Source organism: Chrysemys picta, chromosome 2, assembly GCF_011386835.1.
Source record: "Chrysemys picta bellii isolate R12L10 chromosome 2, ASM1138683v2, whole genome shotgun sequence".
NCBI lineage: Eukaryota > Metazoa > Chordata > Testudines > Emydidae > Chrysemys > Chrysemys picta.
In genome coordinates this window covers 81,352,388-81,366,723 of record NC_088792.1, presented here as the reverse complement: position 1 = coordinate 81,366,723, position 14,336 = coordinate 81,352,388, and the positions used below count along the sequence as shown (strand labels likewise).

The window sequence follows — 14,336 nt, the reverse complement described above, 5'->3', positions numbered from 1 at the left end:
CTGCTGGTTGGGAGAAGCTGAGCCCAAAGCAAGAAGGGTTGATGCTGGAGGGTGGATCCCAGGGGTAGAGGTCACAGGCAGAGAGGCCTGTGAGAGTAGAACACTAGGGGAAGCCCCCTTGCAGTAAGCCTGAGTGGAGGGCTGCAGGAAGCAGAGCCCAAAACAAGGTGGCTGTCCTGGAGGGATGTTCCCTGAGCAGGGGTAGGACTCTCAAAAGGGAAGCCTGGCTCAGTGGAACACTGGAGAGTTCTGTCCCAGGAGACCTGCCTTGGGGCTATGGGAAAAGAGTTGCGGGTCTTGGAACACTCAGGTAGATACCCTGGAGTGTGGGGCCCTGGAACAGGGGCTAAAGGAACTGGACAGAGTGGTTAGTGACTCTCGGCTGGGTGACTGGGGAACGGTGACCTTTGCATGGGATTGAGGAGCTGCTGCGTTGTAACCTTGTTCAACTTTGGGGGTTTGAGAAGAACTGTTTTAGTATGAGGGATCTGTGGACTGTGACCCTTTTATTAATATAAAGGGTTTGAATTTGCTGCTGAGAGAGAATGTTCCTATGCACAAATGGAGTCCAAGGAGAAACTGAGGTAGGTGCAGCACTGTGCTGCAGAAGGGCTCCCTGAGTGGGGGCCGTCCTACTCCACATCCCTTTGTTAAACTGATTTCTCTTAATAGCGTCTTCAACTAGATCTTTGTTTAGCTTCTAGTCTCTCCTTGAAAGAGATTAGAGTTCCCAAGGAAATCCATGACAACATGCTGTATTGTAAAGTAATTTTTACAACATCAAAAACATAAAATGTTTAAGCTGTAAATTCCAACTGATTTTTCTCCTTTCCAGCAAAAAATGCTGCAAAAGAACAATCTCTTTGGAGAACGTACTGCAGCACAACTATGCACAGAACACACTTTTAGACACTGAGTAATGAGTGCTGTAAGGGCTCAAGTCCTGCTCATCTTGCTCATGTGATCAGCATTTGGCCCAAGACAGTGTTAGCCTATAATCGTACTGTGGTAACTGGAAAGGTCATCCCAGAACAAGTTAGCTGAACAGGAACTGTATGTAACATTAGATGCGCCAAACTGTGTTAGAGAAACATTAAAGTTGCACTGACTGTTAAAATAAGAAAAAAATATATATATAGAAATCCAAACATACTGTTCCTACAGCTATGCAACTTAGCCACATTGCACAGATCTGCTCTTTGATTTGTTCCTGTTGCTAAATCCAGCTCAGAAATTGCTCTGCTACCCCAAAACAATGACTGAAGTGTGGGTCTCTATATTCAGTGGGCCGCCGTGATTTCCATACCAAATCTGCACAGTTTGCAAGAAAATACGTTTTTTGTCTTGCTCCTCACCAACTCAGCTTAGCTATTGACAGTCAACTTGGGTTGTTCCCATTTCACACACCATCAATACTAATAACGGTTCTGCAGGCTGAATTATTCCCTCAGCTTCAACTATGCAACCCTGTTATCTTTAGATTATGTAATCAGTGATACCTCTGCAAGCCACCAGATAATTAAGAATCACGCTGTTTTTCTTCATAAGATGCCCTGCTCTCTCTACTACTGTTATTTAAAGGATTTCCTTGTCACAAATGCTAGTAGTCCCACAAACACATTGCTTTGGTAGTGAACTCTACAGTTTTCAAGCACATTGGGTTTGATTCTCCACTGCCTTGCCCCTTGTGTAGTCATTTACCCCCCAGGCAGAGTGAGTGGAAAACACCACTGTTCAGGTTTGGTACTGTTTTACTGCTAGTCTGCACTCACCTTTCCACAGGGGTAAATGACAGACAATGTAAGGTGTAAGGCAGTGGAGAATCAGGCCGGGTTTTCTTGAATGTATTAAATACTCTGATTAAGCACCAAGTCCTACAATGTTCATCAGATGCATAATCCTTATACAAGTAGTTCTACTGACTTGAATGGAATCACTAGCATTAATAAGGACTATTCAGGTAAGTGTTACAGGATTTGACCCCAGATATAATCACAAATAACCAATTCAATGGGCCAGATCTGTCTTGGGTGTAACTCCACTGAAGATAATGGAGTTACACCAAAGGATGAATGTGGCCCACTGTGTTTTGAAGGCTGTGAAATACAAAGTCTTGTTACTGAACATCAAAAAGAAAACGTTAGTGGATGTCTTACCGCAAAAGCACGACTGATGAGGGGAACATCATTAAAAGCGATAACTACTGGAACAATATCAAATGCAGTGTACTCCAGAACTGCTGTGTTAATAGAAAATTCATCTGCAGACGGCCCATTGCTGAAAAACACTGCTACTTTTCTCACATTAGGACCTTGGCGAGTTCGCTTGAAAACATTCCTGGCAACAAATCCCATTGCTCTCACAATATCCCGTTTGCTTGAGGATCTCTCATAAGCCAGATTATTAAGTTTTTTGAGGAGCTGATTCTTGCTGTAGAACTCGGAGAAGCGGATCAGATAATGAGTGTTGGAATTGTAGGACACAACAGCGACTCTAGCTCCCACTGGGCAGTTGCTGTCTCTAATTTTGGTGGCATTCACTACTGATATTACAATCTCTCTCATTCTTTCAAATAACTGGGATGTGACATCCTGGGATATGTCCAAAGCAAACACTAGTTCCGTTGGATATACTGGGCATTCCGGTTTTTCTAGACGATAAAAACAGTTGTTATACAAATCACACAGGATAAAAAATGCAAGCTAATTTAAAAAGTGATTAATAACTACTTAATTTTGCTTTCCCGAGATAGCAGGCAGCACAGTATCAGGCTATCTAGGGACTCACTCTACAGAAAATGATACAAGGGCAAGTCATGCTGGGGCATAGTTCAGGAATTCAATGAGACTTTTTCAGACACTGCACTGAGGAGTGTGTGTGCTGGACACAACTGCAGCCCCTGTACTCCTTCGAGTAGGGGGGAAGGGAGGCGAAGGCAGGGAGAAGCCAAAGTCATAGTCTTGCCCCCTTCCATGCCACATACAGGTCTGCGAAACTGGCTGGGTGCAGAGGGGGATTATGGAGCACTTCCCTTCCTGTCTGGAAGGTCTAGGAGCGATTGCGTTTCCTGAGGCACAATCACTCCTGGAGCTCTCTCTGTGGTAATGTGCTTCTGTACTGGCCCCAGCTCCATGCTCATCAGGCACAATGGGGCCTACCATGTCTATTGTACTTTACTTAAATGCAACACTAAGCTGTGGAAAAGCATGGGGTACTGAAATGTATTTAAACATAGAAATGTGTTTAGTGACTCCAAATGGTAGTAGAGGCACATGACATTAGGAAAGACAGCTGAAAATAAAGCTAGTGAATGGAAAGGAAATGGTAATCTAAGCTCATGGTACGGGCCATAAAGACGACCACGATGGTACCCAAAGGTTGTTATAAAAGAAAACTCTGAGAAAAAGAGGAACACCAAAATGACTAACAAACTAAGAGAACTGGTAGGTAATGTCCCGTGGGAAGAAAATTTAAGGGCTAAAGGTGTTTACATGAGCGGTGTGAAGCAGAAGTTTCTCAAAGAGACGGTATCGAAGGCGCAACAGCAAACTATCCTGATGCAAAGAAAAGATGGGGAGAATAATAAGAGGACAATATGGCTCCATGAGGAGCTCGTTAATAACCTGACAATCAAAAAGGAATCCTACAAAGAGTGGAAACATGGACAAATTACTAAGGATGAATACAAAAGAATAGCACAAGCACGTAGGGACAAAATCAGAAAGGCTCTGGCACAAAATGTACAAGGGACATAAAAGGCAATAACAAGCGATTCTAAAAATACATTAGGAGAAGAGAAAGATAAAGGAAAGTGTAGGTCCTTTAGTTAGCTGTGAAAAATAGCAGTAACTGGATGGCATCAAGAAGGCCTGTTTTGCTTCAGTCTTCTCTAAAAAGGTAAACTGTGACCAGATGCTTAACACAATTAATATTAACAACAAGGGAGAAGGAACACAAGCCAAAATATGATTTAAATAAAATTATTAAAAGGTGGGTACCCAACTAGTTGAATGATAACTAGTCTTTGAATAGAGTCTATGGTCCACTGTCAAAGTGGGGAGACTTATCTAGTGGGGTCATGCAGAGGTCTGACCTAGGTCCAGCACTATTCAACATTTTCATTAAATGACTTGGACAATGGAGTTATACTTATAAGTTATACTTATAAATTTTGCAGATTACACCAAGCTGGGAGGGGTTGCAAGCACTTTGGAGGACAGTATTAGAATTCAAAATGACCTTGAGAAATTGGAGAATTGGTCTGAAATCAACAAGATGAAATACAATAAAGACAAGTGCAAAGTCCTATGCTTAGAATAAATAAAATGCACAGTTACAAAATGGGAAATCACTGGCTCAGAGGTGGTACTACTGAAAAGGATATGGGGGTGATAGTGGATCACAAATTGAATGAGTCAACAATGTGATGCAGTTGCAAAAAAGGCTAATATTCTGGGATATATTAACAGGAGTGTCATATGTAAGACAACCAGCTATGTCTGTGTGTGTTGCAGCGAGCCACAACTTGGCTCTTACCAGCCTTAGTTATACTGCAGGGTGATCCCCAAACACCCCCAGTCCTAGACTTTTTTCCTGGAAATGTATGTCCTGTACTGCCCAGCCCCCTCCTGCATAATAGAAGTTTATGTATAGTCTATTATTGCTTTAATAGAAATAATATGCACTTAACTTGCCATCCCAAATGGCATTTAAAACATAGGATTAAATAAAACAAGTTTATTAACTACAAAGAGAGATTTTAAGTGAATACAAGAAATGAGGCATAAAAATCAGAAATAGTCACAAGAAAATGAAGTTCAAATGCTACTGCTGCCTCACTTAAACTATATCAAATTCAAAGTTTCTCATCATACGCTTTCAACAGTCTAACTGACCAAACTTAGTAGGTCAGGACCCCTTCTCCAGTCCCAGGAATGCTTTGAATTGGTAATAGTAATATTCCAGGAGATTAGCTCTATGGGGGCTTTACCAATATCAAAGACAAATGATGCAAAGGATTGAGGATGCTAATACACCAAGAAGCAAATCAGAAACATACAAGAAAAGGCCATGAGAATATAAGCTGAAAATATTCATACAATGGGAATCAGTGATGGGGTGGACCGTAAACTTAAAAGATTTGTGGAAATTAAACTAAAAGAAGAATATATCCTTTTTGGTTCAGTGCATGATCCTACCAACGTCAGTACATCGCAAAATGCAAATATATGCAGACTGTGACAACAGCAAACGCGTAAGTGTGAATAGTTGTCAAGGCTGACACTCAATGTGAAGGAATTCTTAATTAAAGGAAGAATACTGGTTTCTCATTCCTGCTGTGGATGCAGCAATCACAACACACAACAATCACTCTGACGAGTTAAAGAGAAGCACTGATGGCCCCTTTCTGATCACATGTCCAATCCTCTTTATCCCATAGTGGAGGACTCAATGCAGGGCCTTGAAAATTGAGAGTATAAAAGTAGCACTCTGAGAAGGTCAATGAGAACTTCTGAGAGTGAGAGGAGAAGAAAACAATAGGGTAGGTTTTCCCAAGGGATCTCCCCTCAAAGCATATTTATTTGCAAAGTCGCCTCAGATGCTAGGTACTTCATCAGCTATTGAGGAGGCCGAATGACGTTTTAAGGCCAAATCATCCTGCAATTCCCACAAACGTGAGTAAACCTCAAAGAACTATAGAGGTAAAACCTTTCTTTTATCTCTGCACAAAAGTTACTCATGTGAGGGCTGCAGGCTAAGTGACATAATTCACAGTTTTAGTGGTTAAAAGGCAAGTAATCCAGAGAGATGCACCATAAGTATCTTTACAGTAATGGCCTAAACTTCAGAGGTGCTGATCATCCACATCTCCCACTGCATTGAATGGAAATGCAGATGTTCAGCACCTCTTAAAATCAGGTCACAAAGGAACTAGAATAACTCAGAAGGACACAGGGCCAGGAGCTAAGTGTTAGTTTCTTGTTTTTTTCTAGCTGTAGCTGAAAAGCAAGATAGGGATCAACTGAACTCTAGTTTACGTTGTCTTATCTAGTCACTGAACTCTGCAGATACAATATTAGGTAATGGGGAGTCACATAGCCAGAACTAGCTGACCTGAAGTTCTCAAAAAAAAAAAAAAAAAGGTAAAGCAGAGTGAATATTTATTTTAAAATCTGTATCAGTAGAGCATGCTCAGGGGCAAGCTATCAATGAGGAAATAAAGCAGAAAGGGACGGGTGCCTATTGGAAGAGAAGTCTGACAAATTAAGAAGTAGTGATATGATGGGCAGGGAATGAGGGGCATGCTCTCTTTACAGAATTGCAGAACTACAGTTGTTTTGCTTAGCTAGCCAGAGACAAAAAGTGGCTGATCTATCAGCAGGTGGGGAGCTTAAAGGAGTGAAACTCCAGATCACAAGTGAGGTCTTTACCTAAACCATCTTCCCAGACACATTGATATATTTTAAGATTTTAGTTACAACAATATAATAATAAACAGTACTCACCCTGCCAACAAGCTAAACAAAAAAAGGGAAAAAATATTATATAGCATGTTTTAAAAACAATCCTAAAATCTCTTTAAAAAAGAAAACATGTAATGTCATGGGAATAGGGACTTGGAGTGGCTGGCTCACTACAAAAGCAATTTTCCCTCTCTTGGTATTGACACCTCCTCCTCAATTATTGGGAGTGGACCACATCCACCCTGACTAAATTGACCTTCAACATCGGTTCTCCACTTGTAAGTTAACTTCCTTCTCTTCACGTGCTAATATATATTTATGCCTCTATCTGTAATTTTCACTCCACACATCTGAAGAAGTGGGTTTTTGACCCACAAAAGCTTATGTCCAAATAAATCTGTTAATCTTTAAGGTGCCACCAGACTCCCTTGTTGTTTTTGTAGTGTCATGGATTGCACACCTATAATTTTACAGCATTCCCTGTGCATGCAAAACACTCATTGGTTTCAATGGAAGTTGTTAAGTGAACAAGGAGTTCAGCTTCTGTCCCTTAATTTGCATTGCATGTTCTTATTGTGGATGTCTATGGTCCCTGGTTTCTAACAGAATTTAGAGAAATAGATATAACTCAGCAAATTATCCAGACTCCTGAATTTGTTTTGGCAAATTCCATGGTTCGAGACACTGGACTGAAACATTCTAATGTTTTCTCAAATAAATATTCTCTGCTTAGCCCAGCTCAGCTGAACTTTCACTGTGGATCAAGATTAGTCACATGAGTAAGGGTCCATAATCTGTATTTAAGATTGATTTACATAAAATAATGTAATTTACCTCCTGATCTTCCCTTAAGGACACTTGGGGCATCTTCATTATTCATATGGACACTAGCCCTTTCCAAGTGTCCCAAGCACCTAATTTCCATGAAGGCTATTTTATACACAACAAAGGGAACACGGATCCCTATAACAGCTATTGCCATTTAAAATAGTCTTATATTTCAAAAGAGGGTTTTTTGTTTGTTTTGTAATTTGTGAACTTTCAAAGGAAATCAGAGAAGCATGTTAGAAATGATCATGCAGAGTTACTGATTACTAGAATCAATAGACATTTACTGATTCACTTAGTGCATGGTACAAACACAGCTAAAAACAGCATCATAAAAAGGATCTACTGTGAGCTAAAAATACTCTCTCTGAAATGAAAGCTCTTTACTTGTCAAGCAGTAACTCTCTCTTTTGCATGTAAATGGCCTTTAAGTCTGTAAATTGAAAAAGAAGTGGTCGCTAGAACTTGATTTTCTTTCTCTAAAATATCACATCAAGTGCTGACCCTTTGGGTGATGCAATTTTATAAAGCAAAATGATGTACTTACGGCTGTGTCTGCGCACATATTCAATGACTTCACATGGCTGCAGAACAGAAACGAAGCAAGGAGAAAGAAAGGAATTCTTAGCTGATGAAGTGGTTTATTTCTAAATGTATACTGAATATAGAAACACGCCAGAGATACATACGGGAAAAGGGTGCAGTCCCATTGTTCCTTTAGCGCCCTATAAGAACAAGATTGTAGATTACTAGATCATTTAAAGCTATCAACTGCCTGGATAATTATAATTATTAAATTGCAAGAATGTCTTGTACAACGAGACAATCATATAGTACAATCAAGTTCTGCTATATTTTCTCTTTTCATTTAATATGTATTGTGCTGTGGTGGCAATTGAAGTTCCAGAATGGTGGGATCATGATACCCAAACAGAAACAGAGTTATTTTATTTTAATGGGCTTTGGGGAGAGAGAGAAGAATTAATAATTAATATATATGGGAATCCAAGTTCTTAGCACCTTTGAAAATCAGGTGTAATGTTGCTGCCTCTAAGCATCAGTCCAATATATCTTTGTGTGACATTACTGCTGCTTATGCCCAAGTACTGATTACAAACAAAAATTAGATTTGAGTGGAGACCAGATTCAATTTCTGAGATGAGTGAAATCTCAGCTCACTTTTATTGGGATCTTTTAATTCCAGCCTGATATTACAAAACTATCAGAAAACAGTGGTAAGCTGCAAACTTCAGACATGGCTAGAAAAAATTCCAAAAACCAGATATACGTTCCTAATTTTTAAAAAATATTGCAACACATGTGTTGTTCTTTAATTGCCAGTTTTCAGGCGAGGCCTAAGGTCCAAATGAAAAGGTTGCAGCTACATTTTAAGTACAATTAGGCATTTAAAGAGTTGTCTAGATTTGCATGCAAAAATTAGATTTGGGCATCTAAATAGTGATTTGCACATGCAAATACCCAATTTGTGCTCTCAGTTGCAGTAGAGTGAGAATTTAGACACACAGTTACATGCATAGACTTTGGGTCTCTTTTTTTCCTAAAATCTGACCCTTAGAATTTTAGTTCAAATACTGTAACATAATTTGATATACAAACAAACACATAAACCTATTGTCATATTGCTGGCGAAAATACAGAATTAGCATTTTCTAAGTGACATCACCAAGCAGATTACAATATACCTACCTCCGGCACCCCAAAATGTAAGTGTCTTAATGATTTAGACTATTGAATACATACTGTAGCCCGAGACAGGAAAAAAATCACCTCTCCTCACCTTCAAATTTAAAGGGAGTACCTTTTCATGCAAATAAAATTACATACACTTTACGTGGTCAATTCATACCCTGGGTCCTGGAAATCCCTTGTCCCCTGGAAATCCCTCTGGACCAGGAGGACCTGGAGGACCCTGGAAACATTGGCATAAATTAGACAGGCAGACAATCTACAAATGGTATATACAGCAGTTATGATACTATTGGATACTTCTCTACTCTAGGGCCCAGTTCTCCATTTCATTAATGCCAGTTTTACACCAGTTTAACTCCATTCAATTCAATGGATATACTCCTGATTTATAGCTTGGTGAGAAGAGAATCAGGCCCTATGTATTTTCACATATAACCATTTTTAAAAGAAAAAAAATAGGATGGCAGCATACTACTGCTTTCTCTTTGGGTGGTTCAGCTGAATGCTAGCAATGCTTCCTCCACAGTGACTCAGGAGACAGGGATTCTACTCCCACCTCTACTGTGGACTCTTTGTGTAACCTTGGGAAAGTCACTTAACTTCTCTGTGACTCAGTTTCCTCATGGTAAAATGGGAACAACACCACTTGCCTGCCTGCACCTCACAAAGACACGGAGGCTAAATTCATTCAGATTTGTAAAGTGCTTTGATATGCTTGGATAGGAAGTGCTACATAAGTGTCCCACTCCCTCGATCCCTAGCTATGCACCCTAAACAATTTCAACCATCCCTGACACAACCTCTGCACCGGGGGGGCGAGTGCAGTGGAAGTAAAGCCAGCTTCAGAGTCTCAATGTGTGGCTGAGACGATGGTGTAGAGAGGAGAGGTTCAGATTTATTAGGAACTGGGGAAACTTTGGGGATAGGGGGAGCCTATACAGGAAGGATGGGCTCCATCTAAACCAAGGTGGATCCAGATTGCTGGCACTTAACATTGAAAAGGTTGCAGAGCAGCTTTTAAACTAAGAGATGGGGGAAAGCCGATTGCTGCAGCGGAGCATGTGGATCGGACAGAGACTTCTCTTAGAGGAGAGTCTATTGATAGAGATTCTCTAGGTTCTAGTCAGGAGGAGAGGATGGAAGAGGATAAAGTATGGGCCAGATCAGACAAGAAACATTCACATAAAAAAAGAATCTGACATCAGAAAAGGGCAGACAAATAAACAGTGACAAGTTTTTCAAGTGCTTGTACAGAAATGCCAGAAGTCTAAATAATAAGATGGGTGAACTAGAATGCCTTGTGTTAAAGGAGGATATTGATATACTAGACATCACAGAAACCTGGTGGAGTGGGGACAATCAATCAATGGGACAAAATATATCGGAAGGACAGAGCAGGTTGGGGGGGGGGAAGGAGTGGCATTATATGTGAAAGAAAATGTAGAATCAAATGAAGTAAAAATCTTAAATGAATCCACATGTTCCATAGACTCTCTATGGATAGTAATTCCATGCTCTAATACTATAGATCCCTACTGTTATATTCTTATCGACCACCTGACCAGGACAGTGATAGTGATGATGAAATGCTACGGGACATTAGAGAGGGTATCAAAATAAAAAACTCAATAATAGTGGGGGATTTCAATTATCCCCATATTGACTGGGTACATGTCACCTCAGGAAGAAATGCAAAGACAAATTTTCTCGATACTTTAAATGACCGCTTCTTGGAGCAGCTGGTACAGGAACCCACAAGGGAAGAGGCAATTCTCGATTTAGTCCTGAGTGGAGCGCAGAATCTGGTCCAAGAGGCCACTATAACAGGACCGCTTGGAAATAGTGACCATAATATAATAACATTTAACCTTCCTGTGGTGGGAAGAACACCTTAACAGCCCAATACCATGGCATTTAATTTCAGAAAGGGGAAATATGCAAAAATGAGGAGGCTAGTTAAACAGAAATTAAAAAGGTACAGTGACTAGAGTAAAAAGTGTCCATGCAGCTTTCAGGGTTTTCAAAGACACCATAATAGAGGCCCAACTTAAATGTATACCCCAAATTAAAAAATGCCATAAAAGAACTAAATAAAAAGAGCCACCGTGGCTTAACAACCATGTAAAAGAAGCAGCGAGAGATAAAAAGGCATCTTCTAAAAAGTGGAAGTCAAATCCTACTGAGGTAAATAGAAAGGAGCATAAACACTGCCAAATTAAGTGTAAAAATGTAATAAATTCCAAAAAGGAGTTTGAAGAACAGCTAGCTAAAAACTCAAAAGATAATAACAAAATGTTTTTTAATTACATCAGAAGCAGGAAACCTGCTAAACAACCAGTGGGGCCCCTGGACAATCGAGATACAAAAGGAGCACTTAAAGACAATAAAGTCATTGCAGAGAAACTAAATGAATTCTTTGCTTCAATCTTCACGGCTGAGGATGTTAGGGAGATTCCCAAACCTGACCTGTCCTTTGTAGGTGACAAATCTGAGGAACTGTCACAGATTGAAGTGTCACTAGAGGTGGTTTTGGAATTAATTGATAAACTTAACAGTAATAAGTCCCCAGGACCAGATGGCATTCACCCAAGAGTTCTGAAAGAACTCAAATGTGAAATTGCGGAATTATTAACTATGGTTTGTAACCTGTCCTTTAAATCGGCTTCTGTAGCCAGTGACTGGTAGATAGCTAATGTAACGCCAATATTTAAAAAGGGCTCTAGAGGTGATCCCAGCAATTACAGACCGGTAAGTCTAATGTCAGTACCAGGCAAATTAGTTGAAACAATAGTAAAGAATAAAATTGTCAGACACATAGAAGAACATAACTTGTTGGGTAAAAGTCAATATGGTTTCTGTAAAGGGAAATCATGTCTTACTAATCTATTAGAGTTCTTTGAAGGAGTCAACAAACATGTGGACAAGAGGGATCCAGTGGACATAGTGTACTTAGATTTCCAGAAAGGTCCCTCACCAAAGGCTCTTACATAAATTAAGTTGTCATCGGATAAGAAGGAAGATCTTTTCATGGATTGAGAACTGGTTAAAAAGACAGGGAACAAAGGGCAGGAATAAATGGTAAATTTTCAGAATGGAGAGGGGTAACTAGTGGTGTTCCCCAAGGATCAGTCCTAGGACCAATCCTATTCAACTTATTCATAAATGATCTGGAGAAAGGGGTAAACAGTGAGGTGGCAAAGTTTGCAGACGATACTAAACTGCTCAAGATAGTTAAGACCAAAGCAGACTGTGAAGAACTTCAAAAAGATCTCACAAAACGAAGTGATTGGGCAACAAAATGGCAAATTAAATTTAATGTGGATAAATGTTAAGTAATGCACATTTGAAAAAATAACCCCAACTATACATACAATATGATGGGGGCTAATTTAGCTACAACTAATCAGGAAACAGATCTTGGCGTTATCGTGAATAGTTCTCTGAAGACATCCACACAGTGTGCAGTGACAGTCAAAAAAGCAAACAGGATGTTAGGAATCATTAAAAAAGGGATAGAGAATAAGATGGATTTCCCTTCTATAAATCCATGGTACGCCCACATCTTAAATACTGCGTACAGATGTGGTCTCCTCATCTCAAAAAAGATATACTGGCATTAAAAAAAAGTTCAGAAAAGGGCAACTAAAATGATTAGGGCTTTGGAACGGGTCCCATATGAGGACAGATTAAAGAGGCAAGGACTTTTCAGCTTGGAAAAAGAGGAGGAGACTAAGGGGGGATATGATAGAGGTATATAAAATCATGAGTGGTGTGGAGAAAGTGAATAAGGAAAAAGTTATTTACTTGTTCCCATAATATAAGAACTAGGAGCCACCAAATGAAATTAATGGGCAGCAGGTTTAAAACAAATAAAAGGAAGTTCTTCTTCACACAGCGCACAGTCAACCTGTGGAACTCCTTGCCTGAGGAGGTTGTGAAGGCTAGGACTACAACAGGATTTAAAAGAGAACTAGATAAATTCATAGAGGTTAAGTCCATTAATGGCTATTAGCCAGAATGGGTAAGGAATGGTGTCTCTAGTCTCTGTTTGTCAGAGGGTGGAGATGGATGGCAGGAGAGAGATCACTTGATCATTGCCTGTTAGGTTCACCCCCTCTGGGGCACCTGGCATTGGCCACTGTCGGTAGAGAGGATGCTGGGCTGGATGGACCTTTGGTCTGACCCAGTATGGCCATTCTTATGTTCTTAGCTATGTTGGTCCAAGGTTCTCCTCCCATGCTGGCACACCATTGTAATACCATTTTAAGGTCATATTGCATAGCTCCAGCAGCGGACAGTGACCTTAGCATGACCAAGGACCTGACCCTTGGCAAGGGAACTGACTGTATTTCAGAAAAGCTTCTTCTGGTCCAGAAGTGAGAGTGCTACCAATTAAACTACCGTAGCACAACGTATACATTTATAACCCCAATGGCATGCTGCCTCTCCTGGTTTATTAACGTCTGTTGGCAAAATTGTCATAAGGCTCTAAGTTCTTTGTATAAGGTTTCACTCACTTTCAATGGAACTGAGGTTCCTAAATCACTCAGGTGCTTTTGAAAAATTTACCCTGTGTTAGAAATTAATGGATAATGGGCACCATGTCACGTGTAATATCTAACCAATAACATTTTACATGTACAAAAAAAAAAAAAAAAAAAGCCGACGACGACCCAATCCAGCTCCCATTGAAGTTAAAGGCAAAAGTCTCTGATTTCAGAGGGAGCAAGATCAGCCTGAAGTGAGGAAAAAAAACAAGTCATAGTGTGATAACTACGAAAACAAGAGTTGGAAAAGGTTAGCAATTTGCATGGCTAACTTATAATACAAAACTACTACTACGACTTTGCCCTTCCTTTGTCAGAGGAGCTGAAAACACAGTTAAACAGGAAACAATTGCCCCAAAAGAAGTGTTTTGTTTATTTTATTTATTTTTATTAATGGAGATATCCCATCTCCTAGAACTGGAAGGGACCTTGAAAGGTCATCGAGTCCAGCCCCCGCCTTCACTAGCAGGACCAAGTACTGATTTATGTTGGCCTATTAAATGAAGAAGACTTAGCCATCTATCAGATTCTTTCAAACTAGTAACTCTGAAGTAACTCATTTATAATTACAATTTAAAATATAAAAATCACTTATATGAGCTCTAGCAACCCTGAAAAAATTAAACTTACTATTGAAAAGGAGCATAATACAATAAGAAATGTTAATATTTCAGCAAGTAAAAACAGCAACAAAATATGCCCCCGCCCACTTCACCGACTTCCCCATAACATTAGCCCTCCACAGGATTTCTATAAAATAATTAGACGTTGTGTTTCCCTGATTTGG

At 39.9% G+C, this 14,336-nt stretch overlaps 1 protein-coding gene across 8 annotated transcripts in view; it reads right to left on the bottom strand.

Moving 5' to 3' along the window:
* LOC101953593 (collagen alpha-6(VI) chain-like) overlaps nucleotides 1-14,336 on the bottom strand; it is a 268,888-nt gene that overhangs the window by 176,515 nt on the left and 78,037 nt on the right. For all 8 annotated transcript variants that reach the window (XM_065583596.1, XM_065583595.1, XM_065583594.1 and 5 more), the window contains 5 exons: nucleotides 9,160-9,222; nucleotides 7,982-8,017; nucleotides 7,840-7,876; nucleotides 6,507-6,518; nucleotides 2,157-2,650 (listed from right to left, as the gene is read on the bottom strand). In XM_065583596.1, coding sequence (XP_065439668.1) covers nucleotides 2,157-2,650; nucleotides 6,507-6,518; nucleotides 7,840-7,876; nucleotides 7,982-8,017; nucleotides 9,160-9,222 — 642 coding nt within the window. The remainder of the gene's footprint in view (nucleotides 1-2,156; nucleotides 2,651-6,506; nucleotides 6,519-7,839; nucleotides 7,877-7,981; nucleotides 8,018-9,159; nucleotides 9,223-14,336) is intronic.